Genomic DNA, 16,328 nt, shown 5'->3' with positions numbered 1-16,328 from the left:
TATGCTTTTATTACAACCCAGTGGCTGGTTAGGTATGTGTTTTACTAGCCATCAGCATTTCATATAGGTTTAAATCTGGTGTGTGGAAAATCAGAAATGTTAACATTTTGACTTCAACCAGAACATAGAGCAAAGCTTATACTATCATTTAGATAGGATCCTGTATACTTATCTTTTTAGACAAATTTTGCTTATGGTAAAATTAGCACTCTCCTGCATTACTGGTGTTATAGACCTTTTTGGAGAGCATACTAAAAGCCTGTAAAACAAACATACTTTTATTTAACTCAGAAATTCTAATCTCTGAGAAATTTTCTTAAGTAAATAATTGCACAAATGGTAAAAATGTATCAATATTGATATCCTTTGCAGCATCATTTATAAGAACATAATGTTAAAAAAATAAACAAATAAGAACATAATGTTGAAAAAAATCTTAAATATCAAGCAGTAGAAAAAATGATCAAATAGATTATAGTACATCCATATAATTATATTTGGGTGTATTTATAAAATTTTATTATGTATATATGTTATTTATACATAAGATGTATAACATATACACCTAATATACACATATTTAAAATACTGTTTCTGTTGACAAACTATTAATGTGTTAAAATTAGTCATAAATAAGGTAAATTAAAGAAACTTTATGAAATCATATGTATAAGTGATCCCACTTTATAAAAAATGTAAATATCTATGTACAATAGGAAAATATTTTATAGAATATATCAAATGAGCACTATATTGTACCTGGGTGGTATGATCTTAGGAAGATGATTTTTACTTTTGCCTTTATACATTTTGTATTATCTTGTTTTTAAAGTAATAATTCTATGCTACTTTTAGAATAAAACAAATTGAGTCTTTCCAATGTTGAATGAAGAAAAAAAATAAAAAGAGAATCTGTGATGAAGTATGAAATACAGGTTGCTTTGGAGCATGCCTAAAAGCTAAGGAGTTACAATTTGCTTTGCATGCTGAGGGCTAATGTAGGGAGTCTCACAGTTGAAGGATTTCCACACCAACAAGTTATTTGGTACAGACACAATTTCACTTATAAGTATAAAGTCAACTGATAGGTTCTCGAGTCAGCAACCAGGCATTTTATAATTGAAAAATAACGTGAAATCATTTTGACTCTTTTTGCTGCTGTCGTTCTTAATTTTGTAAACAATTTTGACTTTTTCCTTTTTTAGTAGTAGTAAAAGATCCCCTCAAACCTAGCTCTGATGACTGTAGAAAAGGGCCTACCAATGGAGAATGGTTGTCCATAAGTTTTAAGCTTCAAAATGTGAAGAATTCGAAGAGACAGCGGGGATGATTGGATTGTTCAGGTCACTCCGCCCATGAGAAATCCAAGAGGAGGAAAGGTTAAGTGTGACCTGGCTGTGGTGGCAAATCTAGTTCGTGTCAGAGCTAAAAGCCAACAACATCCAGCCATGAAGGTTACCGAGTATGTAGAAGGAGAAAAATGGCAACATCTCAGATTTTTCCAGTATAGTGGGAAATGAGGGTTTAAAGCTAGATTTCATTAGGAAAGGGAGGACATTTGCTTTTAGCATAGGGATGTCTCACATGGAGCTCTTGCTTGTCTTGGAAGAGGAAGATCCCTGTAATAGCCATGGTCTCATGACTGATCCAGAGATGAAAAAGAGCAAATTAAGATTTTCTGTTTGATTAGTTTGGGAAGAAGTCACGAAGGACTCATTCTCCCTGCTGTGGTTAAAGCTGTCTAGGGAGAAAGAAGCCAAGGGAGTATCAGGCCAAAAATCTGAAGGTTGAAGCCAAACCACTGGGAAGGGCTTTCGACTGCAAACTACAATGTGATTGAACTAGAAAGGAACATTCGACTCATGTCATGTTGACACCTCAAACTCAACAAGTCTAAAGTTGAACTCATCTTTCCTCCAAAGCAGCTCCTTAACTGACCTTTTCTAACAACAACAACAAAAATACTGCACTTTAGAATGCTTTGTCATAGCATATCCATTATTTCATGTAATTGCCACACGCCTACAGACAAGGAAATTTAGCTCAGGTTAATCAAGGGCCTGCAAGTACCTAAGAGATCAATTCTGAAAACCAAGTTTTCTGAATCCTAATCTAGTCATCCATTAACTTTACCACACTGCCCATTCTCTTCATATTTGTGGAAAATTACCAGTTAGTTTTATAGAATTAGTAAGTGACACTTTATTTATATTGGCATTTGAGCATTGCACACTAGCGGATTTTAATAAGTATGAAGTCAGATTTTCTAAAGTAGCAAGGAGCAAACCAACCAGCCCTTGAATCGCTAATCTTGTTTTTTATAAGATACCTAGATGAAAAAAATACATAGCCTTCTTGTTATTGAAGTCAAAAGATAATACAGATAAAATGAGGTACTAGAATTGTCCCAAAATGATCAATTTGTAAATTTAACATGAGCAAATCATCATTGTTCACATTAGATAACTGATTGCTGATATAAAGTGTATGCTTCCAATGTCATTTTTTAAAAAATTTAAAAAGTATTTGGGTTTTATAGTTTTAAGATTCTTGAGTGTGTTCTAGAAGCTGCCGTGGAACATTGCACCTGTTGTTAACAATATTGTATTATACACTTAAACATTTATTAAGAGAGTAGATCTCATGTTAAGTATTTTACCATGATTAAAAATAATAATTTCTAATATGAAACATTTATGTATTTGGATTTCTTTTTGTAGATATGTAAGTAACAAGAAAAAATACTTTAACTTTCCACGGTAAAAAGCAGCCCTCTATAATTCAGCCTCATCCACAACCCCCATCAATCCACCAGGCCCTGGGCGGGGCAGCTCTCCCCTGGTCTTCTGGAGCTCTGTATCTCAGTGTATATTACACCTTCAAAAGAAGCCAAGTTAACCATCCAGGCGATTTCCTCTTGACTTTGGGCATCTGTAGTTGCAAAGCCTCAATTCTTCACTTGGAAATAAATATGAGAGGAAATATACCTAGTGCAGCGATACTGATTGTAATTTCCCCAAATAGGCATTTGCTTCCAGTGAAACTGTAACTAAGTAACATACACAAGTGGGGAGTCTCCTGTGGGTTTTCAACCTGCCTCAGCTCTTAGGCTTCTGTCTAAATATACACCTGTGGGCCACTATGAGGTAGAAGACACTGCTGCAGCATGGTTCAGAGCATAGGAGGGTCCTTAGAGCCACCTCTTCAAAATGCACTGACTTTGAAGCTTCTGAACGTCAGTCAATAACACCTCCCCTCTCCAGTAAAAAGAACCTGAAAGGAAAAACAAAATCTAACCAAAAGACCCCTGATTTCAATTCTCTTGAGCAATTTTGGCTTATTTTAAGTATTGGTTTGTAACTTGATTCTTTTCTTATCTTTGTGACAGTGCCTATACAAGTATTTCACACAACATACTGAATCCTTTTTAATAGGTCTTTGATTATTTTTGGTTCAATACTTTGGATTTCTGCTTCTAAATTTCATGTGTGATAACTGGCTTAAATCAAGAAATCAAAATATGCTAACCCAACAGTCTCCAAAGGCAGTCTGCTTTTACATAGTTTTTTTAGGTTACCTGATCATTGTGGATTATCCTCTGTAGTTATTGTATAATGCTTTTCAAGTTTGAAAACTAACTGGGTGCAGTGGTGCATGCCTGTAACCCCAATGGTTCAGGAGGCTGAGGCAGGAGGATCACAAATTCAAAGCCAGCCTCAGCAAAACCAAGGTTCTAAGCAAATCAGTAAGACCCTATCTCTAAATAAAACAAAAAATAGGGCTGGGGTTATGGCTTAGTGGTTGAATGCCCCTGAGTTTAATCCCCAGTATCCCCCCCCCAAAAAAATTATTGAAAACTAGTCAGTTGGTCCTCCAAGTTTAGGAACAGAATCATCCTGTAAGAACCCTGTGGTGAGGTTCGGCAAAGGGACCAGGGCTGTTCCTGCTAAGAAGTCGATGAACACATTTTTGCAGCTGGCCTTGCTCAAGAGCTTGTCTTTGTGATGTTCCAGAATTGCCTATCAGAGGAACGACGATGACGAAGAAGAGGCAGCGCGGGAACGTCGCCGGCGAGCGCGACAAGAAAGGCTGCGGCAGAAGCAAGAGGAAGAATCCTTGGGACAGGTGACCGACCAGGTGGAGGTTCACACCCAGAACAGGTACTGCCCTCTTTGAATGGAGAATTTCTCATTGCATCTTAGTCTGGTTGTTGAACTAAAATTACCTGAGAAAGGAAAGCAAGGCATTCCTTTTCAGCCCAGCTCAACCCTTTTTCAATCTCTCTTGATTTGGCCAAAGATCAGGTTGGACAGTCAGTCTGATCTAGACATTAGGACACCTTCATTCCCTACACACACACACACACACACACACACACACACACACTTCATTCCCATCCCTAAACGTACCCACAGTGAAGGCTTTTATTTTGTTTCATAATCTGGTATTTTAAAAATTTACTAAGTACAATGGATTATACTTTTAAATAAGTATATTCCTTTGTAGCATATTGCTGTCTTTTTTGAACTAAAGATCAACTAGTTTTAATAGAGACTATGTGCCTACCAATAATAGATGACTCTTGAATTTTAAAAGTAGGTATGAATTGCAGATGTCTTCCTTTTCTTAGCATAAAGCCCAAACCAATATTTTCTGTAGTATTTAGAGAGATGATTAATTTATTGTGACTGTTTAAACTTGTTTAACACGTTTACTATTAGAATTTTTTCCTACTCAGGCCCTGGTAGAAATTAGAGTTGAGAATACCTAATAGGTTCAACTTCTTCAAACAGGGCTTTTATGGGGCTGGGGTTGGGGCTCAGTGGTAGAGCCCTTGCCTAGCACATGTGAGACACTGGGTTTGAGCCTCAGGATCACATAAAAATAAATAATTAAAATAAAGATATTGTGTCTATCTACAACTAAAATAATTAAAAATAGGGCTTTTATAATAGAAATAGGATCACATGGTTCATTTTGTTAGTGGTTATTATATGTCATTTATTTGCACCAAGGTCTAGAAAATATAAAGGATATTTGGAGAAAAAAATCATTTTAATTTAAAACTGTGAACTGCTTAAATAAATGAAACCTTATTATAAGGTCTTGCATGTGGTTTTGTTTTGCATGCATGTTTTATTTTGTCGATGTTTGGAGGGAGCTGTGGATAGCTCCTTTAATTCAGCCTATTCAGATGATTATGAAGGGAAAGGGTCATGACTTTTGGGGCTTACATTCAAACAGTTCCATCAGATTTCTAAGGTCATCTTGCAAATGCTCGTAGGCAGAGTCAATTCAATAAGGAAACTTATTGGCAAACTAGAAAAGTAGAGACCTTGACCCTTGATGAGCAGCTCCAATGTAATTAGGGAGGAAGTCCAGCAAAGGGGAACACAGGTATGATGTCCAGGGCTCACTAACTGCCTTTGAATCCCAAATAGATGCTTTGTAAACTGTTTCTTCACCTGAATAGAAATAGAAATAGAAGTTATACCTTTCCCCTAAGAATAATGTCAAACTTTTTTTTTCAGTACTGGGGATTGAACTCAGGGGTTCTCTACTTCGGAGTCATGTCCCCAGCTCTTTTTATTTTTATTTTGAGACAATTTCTCACTAAATTGCTGAGGCTGGCCTTCAACTTGTGACCGTCCTGTCTCAGTCTCCTGGGTAGCTGTTATTACAGGGACCCCCATGCCTAGCTCTTTGCTTCTTTCTTTTTTTAAGGGAAAGCATATTCAGGTCTGAGAATATGTGACTTATCTCTAACATATTCATTAACCTAAGAAAAATAAGTCTTCTTGGAAATAAATGGCTCTCTCCCTTGACATCTACTGATGATCACTGTCAATCCTTGTATAAATACAAAGATAAGTTTTAACAGTCTGTTGGTTTCTTAACTTCTTATTTTCATCTGGTTAACATTTTGGAATTTGGGGTAGCTTCTTAAAATTATTAGAATTCAGTTGATTCAAATGCCTTATATTAGGCGTTTCCCTGTAAGTTCTGAATTCTTTGTATTTCCATGGACAGTTAGTCCTTATATATCTAATTCATGTGGACATTGTCCTACAGCAACAGCAAAGGCCAAGAAAGTTTGAAATCTAGGGTTTACTCTGCCATATTTTGTTGTTAAATATGAAATATGTTTTTCCAAAGTTAAGTGAACTTGAACATCAAAAGGGCCAAGTTTCCTATGAACCATGAAATTTGATGGAGTTTCTAAACATTGTAAGGCATTCGCTTCCAACTCTGGTCACAGTTCTGGTATTACATGACTGATTGTCTCCTGCCAGTGGAGACCAACACCCTTGGATTGGGCAGTGACCAGCATCTTCCAAGAGTGAGTGAGATGATGAACATTGTACAGTTTGGGTTTTAGAGATTTTTCCCTTTTTAAGAAAACATTAACTATAACTGCCTTTTATTCACTGTGGAGAAGAAGGACAAGAAACCCTTTTTTCTTGGAAATCTTGACAAAGAAGGTAGATAGTCTATATGTTAGTCGGGGTAATGCTGCTACTTTGACAATGAGCCCCCACATTTTAGTAGCTTAATATAATACGTAAGTCCAGTTTGGGTATTTCTGTCCTGGTCACCATCTTCCTTCCTTTTATGACTCTGTCAATCCCTAGGGATTTGGAGTCTTCTGACCCAGCCAACAGTCAGAGATAGAAAGGACAGAGAATGGACCTCTGCTTCTTTCTTAATTGCTTTAGTTTGGACACATCACTTTTGCTCATATTTCATTGGCAACTATGGTCACATGGGCTGCCTAGGCACAAGAGGAGAGAGTAAGAAATCCAATCCTTGATTGGCAAACATCCACGGCACTTTTAGCATGGGGAGTAGACTCCACTGACCTGAGCAAAGAATTACACATGCTGTCAGTTGAAAATCAGGCAGGTGTGTATGTACTGAAGTGGTGACATCCAAGGGTACTACTGACATCCGCTCTAATCCCAGGGGGCACTGGCTATATGAATGCAGATCACAGATTAATCGGAGCAAGTTGCCTTTGGTGTTGTTCTCTGTGTTGCACAGTGTCCCCGACGAGGAGTCCAAGCCAACCACCACCAACACTCAGGTGGAGGGCGATGATGAGGCTGCCCTCCTGGAGCGTCTGGCCCGGAGAGAAGAGAGACGCCAGAAACGCCTTCAGGAAGCCCTGGAGCGGCAGAAGGAGTTCGACCCAACCATCGCAGATGCCAGCCTGTCCCTCCCCAGCGGAAGAATGCAAAATGACACAGCTGAAAACGAGACTGCGGAGAAGGAAGGGAAAAGAGAACGTCGCCAAGAGAGATACGAGATAGAGGAGACGGAAATCGTCACCAAGTCCTACCAGAAGAATGACTGGAGGGATGCCGAGGACAAGAAGAAAGACGAAAAGGAAAAGGAGGAGGAGGAGGAAGAGAAGCCAAAGCAAGAGAGCGGTGGAGAAAATCAGGTAGAGGCGCGGGTGGCAGAGAGCACAGCAGAAACCCAGGAGGAGACGGTGGTACCGGCCCTGAAAAACGGGGACCTGGATGCAGAAGAGGCTCAAGTGGAGGAGAGGGAAGGAGGCTCAGAGGAGGCTTCTCATAATGAAAAGATGGAAGAGGAAGAAAGGCAAAGAGCCGAGGCAGAGAGGCTGAGGGTGGAAGCAGAAGAAAGAGAAAGAATGAAAGCCGAGCAAGAAAGACAGATAGCGGAGGAGCAAGCAAGAATAGCAGCAGAAGAAAGAGAGAGGAGGGAGGCGGAGGAGAGGGAGAGGGTAAAGGAGGAGGAGAGAAGGGCGGCCGAGGAGAAAAGGGCGGCCGAGGAGAGAAGGGCGGCCGAGGAGAGGCAGAGGGCCCAGGCAGAGGAGGAGGCGAAGGCTAGGATAGAAGAGCAAAAGCGAAAAAAGCAGCTAGAGGAGAAGAGGAATGAAATGCAAGAGACAAAGATGAGAGGGGAGAAAGCAGAAGAGAAAAGAGAAGGGAAGAGGGTCAATGAAAAGAAAGTGCCTGAAGATAAACCTCAGACAGCTGTCCCAAAGAAACAGGTACAGTGAGCATTTTGCACCCGGTGTGTGATGCCTGTGACTTACGAGAAATGTAATGCACATCAAATTTGGGACTGAGGCCACGCACACACAGCCCCACATGCTCAAACAGTTGGCAAGCTAGTCATTTTTTTTTTTTTCAGGTCATAGCAATGCACAAGCATGAAGCAAATGATTGCAAGCTAACTGTGCAGTCCATGGGACAGTCAGAGAGAAATCAATTGCTCTGTGCTTGGTTGTTATGAATACCGAAAAAAAAAAAAATGAAGGAACCCAAGGATGATGAATGTGGTAGTTGCTGTTTCGGCACCTGCATCTGAACTCATTCCTTTTGAATCTTTCCTGTATCTGTAGGTCTACATGAGGCAAGAGACCCAACACTCCTCATCTCACATGTAGGTTCGATATTAAATGATTATATAAACTTAAGCGTGGGGAATTCACATGAAGCATTATGGTCAGACATTTCATCCTAAGAAGGCAAACTTAAAGCCTGAGGGAGCCATTTGGAACCTTTTGTGGGAAAAAAAAAATACACCTCAAAACTCTGATTTGCCATCATGTAGACCTGAGCTTAATGTGAGCTTGCAGAAAGCAAGGTAGTATCAGTAACTGGTGGGAAATTAAGAGCACACATTTTGCTCCTTTGACCTTCTAGGTGACACGAATTCATGTGAACCTGAGGAAGGATGGGAATAATGGAGGTGGGAAGAATGTTTGCAAACTGCAAAAACTTTTTGCTTTCTGCAAGGCTGCATTCAAGTACTGTCCCTAAGCACCACCACTGTTCCCCAAACCACAGGGAAAAAAGAGATGCTTGCATGTGCACCTTTCCAGAGCGACCTCTCAGTCACCAACTCAGCACTGCCTGCAGTTGTCTTTTCACTCCTGCTTCTCTACAAGGGGCTCATGCACATGGCTATAATTGAGAAGATCATAAACAAAGCGCACCCAGCCACACACACAAGGTTTGTAAACACACACGAGGAGAGCACCATGTCACGCTAGATTCCAGTGAGCACAATTAGAAGGCACATTAGAGAAATTGAGTGGGAAGAAAGTATCCCACATTGCTATATAGAATCACTGACACCAAGGGGTGTAAGCACCCACTAAGACAGCCAAGGAAGCTGTCCCACAGCACCTGCTGAGTGATGTGTGCACCCTCTCACCTTTGCAAGCTAGAAAGGGGCTTCTTTTACACGAGTGACCTTAACCATTCTTGAAAATGAAAAGGAAGAAGAAAAGGGAACAAAAGGGCAAGCTCAAAGGCAAAAGTCCCAAGAAGACAAGCCTACCTTCAAAAAAGGAGAGGTAAATATTATGGAGAAGTGATCTGCTCCTAATGCAGCAGAGAGCAGTGTTCCAGGGTCTCTCAGTTCCCATGATTCTCAGGATTCTAACCTCTAACCCGGTGTTTTTCAAGCCACAGCTCGTGATCCATGAGATCAGCTTAGAACATCTCAAAATTAGTTAATCAGCATTTTAAAAAACGAAAAGGATAGAAGGTATCAGAAGGCATCATGGGTAGTAAGTATTGCATTGTTTTAGAAATTGTCTTTCTTACTGTGGGTCATAGCCAAAAAGGCTTGGAAAACACTGCCCCAATCGGTCTTTCCTGCTTTCTACCCTTCTAAGTGCTAATTCCCCCCCTCCCTTGATCCATTCTACTTGCATTTCAATCGTGAGATATTCCCAACTGGCCTTGATTAATGCTTTGACTTTTCCAAGGGAAAACACCTCCCCACACACATCTCGGTAGAAAATTTGGTGAACTGAGGATGTTTTTTTGTTTTCAAAAGAAAATTTTGGCAAAATGTTCTGCATTGCATTTCTGAGGCACACACCAGAGCAGGTGCTGGGTGTCGGAAGGTAGGTAAGTAATGAGCCTGAGTCAGACAGAATGTCACAGGGCCCAGCAATCAGTGTGCCACCATGGAAAGCCTGACCTCATTTTAACCACTGAGCTTAGGTTAGACCCAAATAACCCTATAAACTGTGACTATAAGTAATAGTTAAAAGTATTTGAATGGGGTAAAACTGAATCATCCAAGGCAAAAAGAACCGAATGGCTTTGCCCGTGAGACTGATAAAGTGATTTGTAGCCACTGAGTGCCAACTCAAGTGTTCTCTCACTCTTTTCTCAACCTGTTATGGCATCTGTTAAGAAAACTCAAACAGAAGGGAAATTCAAATTAAGAAAATAGATGATCGGAATAAATAAATAGGGAGTGGGTTGTTAAATAAGTTTTATAAGATTCATATAAAATATAAGAGTCCTTAGTTGATGTCACATATTATATTTACTTTAAGATCTATGTCCCCCTGTGTTTCTAACAGATGTTGTGATGGTTTGCAGGAGTGAACACTGAACGTGAGCACTGCCCATCTAAAGGAAGAAGAGAGTGTAAATGCTAATAGGGAAACTGAACTTAGCTCTAACAAGGCAGCTCAGAAAACAGTTGAACACGAAGGGAAAAGATTTCTCATTTAGTGACAACACTTACAAATTCATCTACAAAAAAAAAAAAAAAACCCTCAGCAATAAACTCAAATAGAAATGTCCCACAGGAGATCTTCTGCAGAGCTGCAGTTTCATGGTAAATACTTTTAACTCCCAGAAGCAAGCGGGCCTGAGTCATTAACCTGTTAATTGACTCAACACAAAGGGGAAGGGAGGCGCAGAAACCACCATTGAGATCCTTTATGTAAAGTTTAATTCAGTGCACCATGATGTGATTTGTTTTTAATGACCAAAGCATTCTGGGCCTACATAGGGTGTCCCTGAGCTAGAAAGGGCTCATCAGAGGTGAATAAAAATCATCCTTTTCCATCCTTCCTATAAGGTCCCAGTTCAGCAATGTCTACAGTATCAGTAAGATACTCCAGGGAATAGTTTCAGGCTGCCTCTTTCCCAGTCTTCCCCACAGCACATTCCAGTGTCTTGAAGCTTTGGCTTCTTTTTTTGTATAAAGTCAGATAAGCTCCTCAACCTGGCTTTTTAAAAACAACAACAACTGTACTCATGTTTTAACACTATAAAGAGAAACTGCTGGTTAAGTGACAGGGTTTTCCTTTCTAGCTCATTTTGTGGCTGCTTTACAGAGGCGACTTGAAATCATTTTACCTGATCCAGCCATTGAAACAATCTCTTCCTATTCTGTTTTTTTTTTTTTTTTTTTTTTTTTTTTTTGTGATGCTGGGGATTGAACCCAGAGCCTTGTGCATGGGAGGCAAGCATCTACCAAATGAGCTATGTCCCCAGCCCCCTATTCTTTTTAATTTTAAAAGAAATCACACAAAGACAAGCTGAACCCTTTGGTGGCAGGCATCTAGGTGGCATACACAGATGGATCAGCCACAAGTAAACACAAACATCACAGGAGCTTTCCCAGCGAAGACATTTCCAGAAGTCACTCCAATGCCCTACAAAACAAAAGCAAACAATAAAACCCCCTGTCTGCCTCCGCTGCAGTTTAACTCTGCTTGTGGTGGCAGTGGGGTGCAGATGATGGACAACCCTACAACTTAATTTAGCTCTTTCTCTCCAATTACAAGGAGCTAATTCCTCACTAATGAGCTAGTTGTTTCTGGGCTCCAACCTAGAAACAAAGTTTCTAGCAGTAGCAGACATCCAAACATCCGGGCCCACACCTCCCAATGTGCAGACAGATCCATCACCCAGGAATCGTGTTAAATGCACAGTCGATTTAGGGGCTCTGGGGTGGAGTCTAAGCTCCCTGGAGGGACCATGTTGTCTTCGGACCAAACTTGCAGTAACTAGGAGTCCAGAGGACATCCATGGGATAGAAAAGGTCTTAGGGCTTCTAAAACTAACAAAAACATATTAAACCTGAACTGAAAAATTCTAACTTGCCTTCAGCTCTTGGGGCTACTCTGATATCAAATCATTCAAAGCAATATGTTATAATCCCTTTCTGCTTGCTCCTTGGACCTTTTGAGTATCTCTCTGGCACAAGGGCATGCCACAAATTCCCCAACCCTGCACACCCGTGTTTTATCCCACTGGTTGGATATCCCAAAGATTCAGAGTTTTGTCCCCATGATCACATTTGGTCAGAGCCTTTCTTCCAAGTACACTACTGTTATCTGTGTACAAAGCACACTATCTCCTTCAGGACACTAGGTGACCCAGCAATCCCTTCAGCCCAGAGGTTTTTCATGGAAACATTCCAACCTAGAAAATCTAATTATCTTACCAAGGGGCTCAGAATCCCCTGGGCTAGTGCCACAACTGTCATAGAATCCAATTCACTGTATTCCTTAAAATAAGATTTACAGGATTTTTAGAGTTACTTTATTCATTTGGAAAATAATGTCCAAAATCAAATTATTGTTATTACATTGAGAATGTTTCTTAAAAAGTTTTCGAAGGAGAATATAAGCATAACATAATCTTTGCCAATAAAGGCAGAGCTTGAAAACATGGAGGAAGGCCTTTTTCTTGTCTTTGATATCAATTGTTTTACAAATTTATTTTAAACACCCTTTTGGTCAGTAAATCTGATAAATATATTTTGAGAGAATGGAAATATTTCTCACTGAAAAATAAGAGAAATGAATTTAAAGAAATTTCTCCATAGTGCTCCACAAACCGTGAGATTTGACTCACAGGGTATCCCTGAAGAGTACCCCTAAATTCTAAATCTGTTCCCCTAGATACTTTTGTTTGTTTGTTTATTTTTGATACCAGGGATTGAACTCAGGGGCACTTGACCACTGAGTCACATCCCCAGCCCTATTTTGTATTTTATTTAGAGACAAGGTCTCATTGAGTTGCTTTGTGCCTCACTTTTGCTGAGGCTGGCTTTGAGCTTGGGATCCTTTTGCCTTAGCCTCTGGAGCTGCTGGGATTGTAGGTGTGTCCCCTAGATACTTCTTAACCAGGGTCTAAGCTTTAGTCCCTGCTCTCTGGGGCTCTAACAATGGTAGGCCAGGATGAGAAAATGTTCTGCCTACTCCTGCCTTTTCAGTGAACACTGATTTATTGTTTGGCAAGGACAGCCACCAAACAGCCATCATCAAGTAGTGTCCTTCTGCTGTAGCCTCTCAAGACTAATCAGGAGCCAAGAGGAAAAAGATAGGGTGAAAGATTAGGAAGATCTCATACAACCCTCTCTTTTCACATACCTGGGACCAGCATCCCAGAGCCTTGTTCAAGTAATACAATTAGGTTGTTAGCAGCACTGGGATCCAAATCAGGTCCCTTGAATTGCACAGAAATCCCCCGAGAGTGCTCAACACCCCAGTTCCCCTCTTTGGCATTGCCAAGGGACATCCTATTACATCCCTCTTGGAGAAAGATTAAAGTCTTAGCTAATTAGGGCAATCTCATAGTGAATCGTCCACCCCTGGCAATTTAAGAAATCACACTCAAAGAAGATAATCCAACAAAGGTCTGTTGAAATTCAGAGCAGGAAAAAAAAAATGTACTCTGCTTTGCAAAACGAGTCTTTTAGGAGTAGATGTTCAGAGGGTGTTGAAGAATAGTTGGAAACAGGTGTGGGAGGCCAGGTGTGAAGAGAAGAAGCACAAGTTCCCATGGTCTCCCCTTCCTCTGGAGGATTCGTTAAAGCATTAGAGCTCTGTGACTCTTCACTTGTAAAAACAATAATGAACTTCACCTGGCTTCACGCTTATATTTTAAGAATGAGTGAGGTGATGTAGCCGTGGTTTGAGTTCTTTTGCCCCCTACCTAATAAAAGCTACGTAAATTCAGTTTACTTTGAAATAACGTCTCTCGCAACCATCACAAAACGAATTCCAGAGGACTGAATTTTTCTTAGCAACAGAAGTCAAGGTGAAACCTGGAATTATTCGAGTTCCACCTCTAACTTTAGTGGTTTCCACAACTACAAACATGGTGTCATATGTCTCTTATGCCCTCACACTCAAGGTGGGTTCCTATGTGTTCCATCCTTGGTACCCAGTTACTCATTAGAATAAATTACAAGGGTGGTGTTCTCCAGAATTGGCTTGGTAGATCTTCTCTTCTTTCCTCCTCACCTGTGTCCTTGTCAGAGATTCACTGTCCATCCCAGAAGAAACCTGGCCAAGCAACCTGACCATTCTTCCATCAAAACCACACCAACCTCCCAGTGGGAACCACAGACAACTACTCTTACGTGGAGTTCCCAGAACTTAATGGTTTCCAAACAGCATATCCCCACTGGTCTCCAAAATAAAAACCCCGGTGAGATCAAGGATGATATTTACTTCCTTATGGTCAAAGTCTTTGCCTACAGGCTAAAAGACCACAGCTCACTCTCCAAAAATGTCCTCTGACCTCAATTCTACTACACCATTCCCCAGGTGGTGGTTCTGCTTCTGAGTTTGCTGGCTTCCTAAAAATGTTGGGTCTTCTTTGGTAATAACAACCAAAACCTAGTAAGATTCTCATTGTTATGTTTCTTCCTAATATGTACTTTTTGTTAGATCAAAGATGAGAAGATTAAAAAAGACAAAGAGCCCAAAGAAGAAGTTAAGAGCTTCTTGGATCGAAAGAAGGGATTTACAGAAGTGAAGTCACAGAATGGAGAATTCATGACCCACAAACTTAAACATACTGAGAATACTTTCAGGTAAGAGGTAGTGACTAAGTTAACAATGACTGTGTTCACGTGTGGGGGGGAAAAATAACCAGTCTCCCTGTCCTGTGCCTCCAGACAGAAACGTGCTAAACAGGCAACATTCTTTGGTTACAAAGTCATTGACCATTGTCTTAGAGATACACAGTCAGCAGGTCTGTCTGTCGAGTCACCAATGGGAGACCAGCAGTCATTGCTCAACCAGGCTTAGTCTGCTTTTCCTTTTTTTTTTTTTTGCAAGGCAGATCATGCTTGGCAACCATGTTCCTGTTCACTGACCTAAAATGCTCATGTGACATCAGTCTGTTAAAAAATATTGTGGCCGGGGTTAATATCATTGGTCCATTCTCTATGTGGTCTGGACATCTTCATAAAAGACCCTTCTCAGTACCATTTTCATGAATTCATTTTTTAAGGGTTTAAATGTCACATAAAGCTCAGATTGTTTTATAGACAAATACTTGGGAAACTAAGTCACATTGTCAAATCCCTGAATGTTCATTTGCTTTGGGAATCTCTAAGAGAGAGGGCGAGGGCATGGAACTGCTGCTCCATTTCAAACAGTCTGGAAAAGTCTGGTATAGCTTCACGTTCCCTCTCCTCACACATTGCCTCCCTATCATATTGAAAATCCAGGCAATTGAATTATAGGACAGAACAGACCCATATATGCAGGTGAACCCTCACTTCTTTGGTACAGGTAAACACAGATACGTCCATCAGTTTTGTAGAAGGACTCAGGTGCAGAGATTCTCTGCCCCATCACACACTCATTCCTCCTACCACTTGTGCCAAATACCAACCTCTGTTATATCCCTGGCTGCCAGGCCAGATGTGCTGCAAAAGAGTTTGGGGATTTCCATGTGGCTGGTCTTTGGCAGCAGCCTACCTGTAGACCTTGCTTTTCTGAGCACTTCAAATAAGAAAATCACCAAGGAGGTATTATGTACAAGTTAGACTTGCTTCTTACATCAAAGCCTTTGTAACATTCAGAAGGGTTAGACTACTAGCAATGGACATTCCAGGCTCAGCTAAGAGGCTAAGATGTATAAACCTAAGCGCCCCCGGAACACTTTCTATTTAACAGTCTGAGTAGAAACCTCGTTACATTTATGAGCCTAGAACACTCAGGATAAAGGTATGCATAAAAGACCTAAAGACAACTAGGAGGGAAAAAGAAAGATAAACTTTATGACACTACTTGGAACTGAGAAGGGAGTCAATGTGACAATTAAGTTATTGGAAATTCATAGAAAACCTACAAAGCAAGTTGATTCACGCTGGTAAATTGAATCCAAAACTTACCGCACAAGCTGTAGTTTAATGGTTTAAAGTGCTACTGGAGTGTCAGACTCATGAAAAGCCATGACTATGACTTAATATCATTATATTTTTATTACTTGATTGTTTAAAATATGTTTTATAAGTAAAAGTTTTTTCTTAAGGGACCAGGTTTATTTTTGTCAAGGGAAACAATGTTCAAAAAAAATCTTGTCTCTAGAAAGAAGTTTGGTTAACCTTTAGCAAACTTGCCCAGGAGCTTCAGTCAAAGCCCAAATTAATAATTAGCATGCCTATTGTGTGGAGATCTAAAGAGCTGGATAATTCAAAGAGAAGAAAAGTCACAAGAGATGGCAACAAGCGTTAAGAATGCTTGAATGTGACTCAGACCTTAGATTTTCCTTCTTTGGGCAGACAAA

The 16,328-nt window shown here is 40.2% G+C and overlaps 1 protein-coding gene across 6 annotated transcripts in view; it reads left to right on the top strand.

Annotated features, from left to right (window-relative positions):
• The window catches only part of Cald1 (caldesmon 1), a 175,789-nt gene that overhangs the window by 134,325 nt on the left and 25,136 nt on the right, over positions 1 to 16,328 (top strand). For 4 of the 6 annotated variants that reach the window (XM_026379906.2, XM_026379902.2, XM_026379905.2 and 1 more), the window contains 4 exons: positions 4,014 to 4,160; positions 7,042 to 8,020; positions 9,257 to 9,334; positions 14,477 to 14,622. In XM_026379906.2, the coding sequence (XP_026235691.2) occupies positions 4,014 to 4,160; positions 7,042 to 8,020; positions 9,257 to 9,334; positions 14,477 to 14,622 (1,350 nt within the window). The remainder of the gene's footprint in view (positions 1 to 4,013; positions 4,161 to 7,041; positions 8,021 to 9,256; positions 9,335 to 14,476; positions 14,623 to 16,328) is intronic. The other 2 variants (XM_026379908.2, XM_026379907.2) reach the window with 1 other exon arrangement.

The sequence above is a fragment of the Urocitellus parryii genome, chromosome 3 (assembly GCF_045843805.1).
Source record: "Urocitellus parryii isolate mUroPar1 chromosome 3, mUroPar1.hap1, whole genome shotgun sequence".
Taxonomy (NCBI): domain Eukaryota; kingdom Metazoa; phylum Chordata; class Mammalia; order Rodentia; family Sciuridae; genus Urocitellus; species Urocitellus parryii.
Note: the sequence above shows the minus strand (reverse complement) of the source record. Positions and strands in the feature narration are given on the sequence as shown.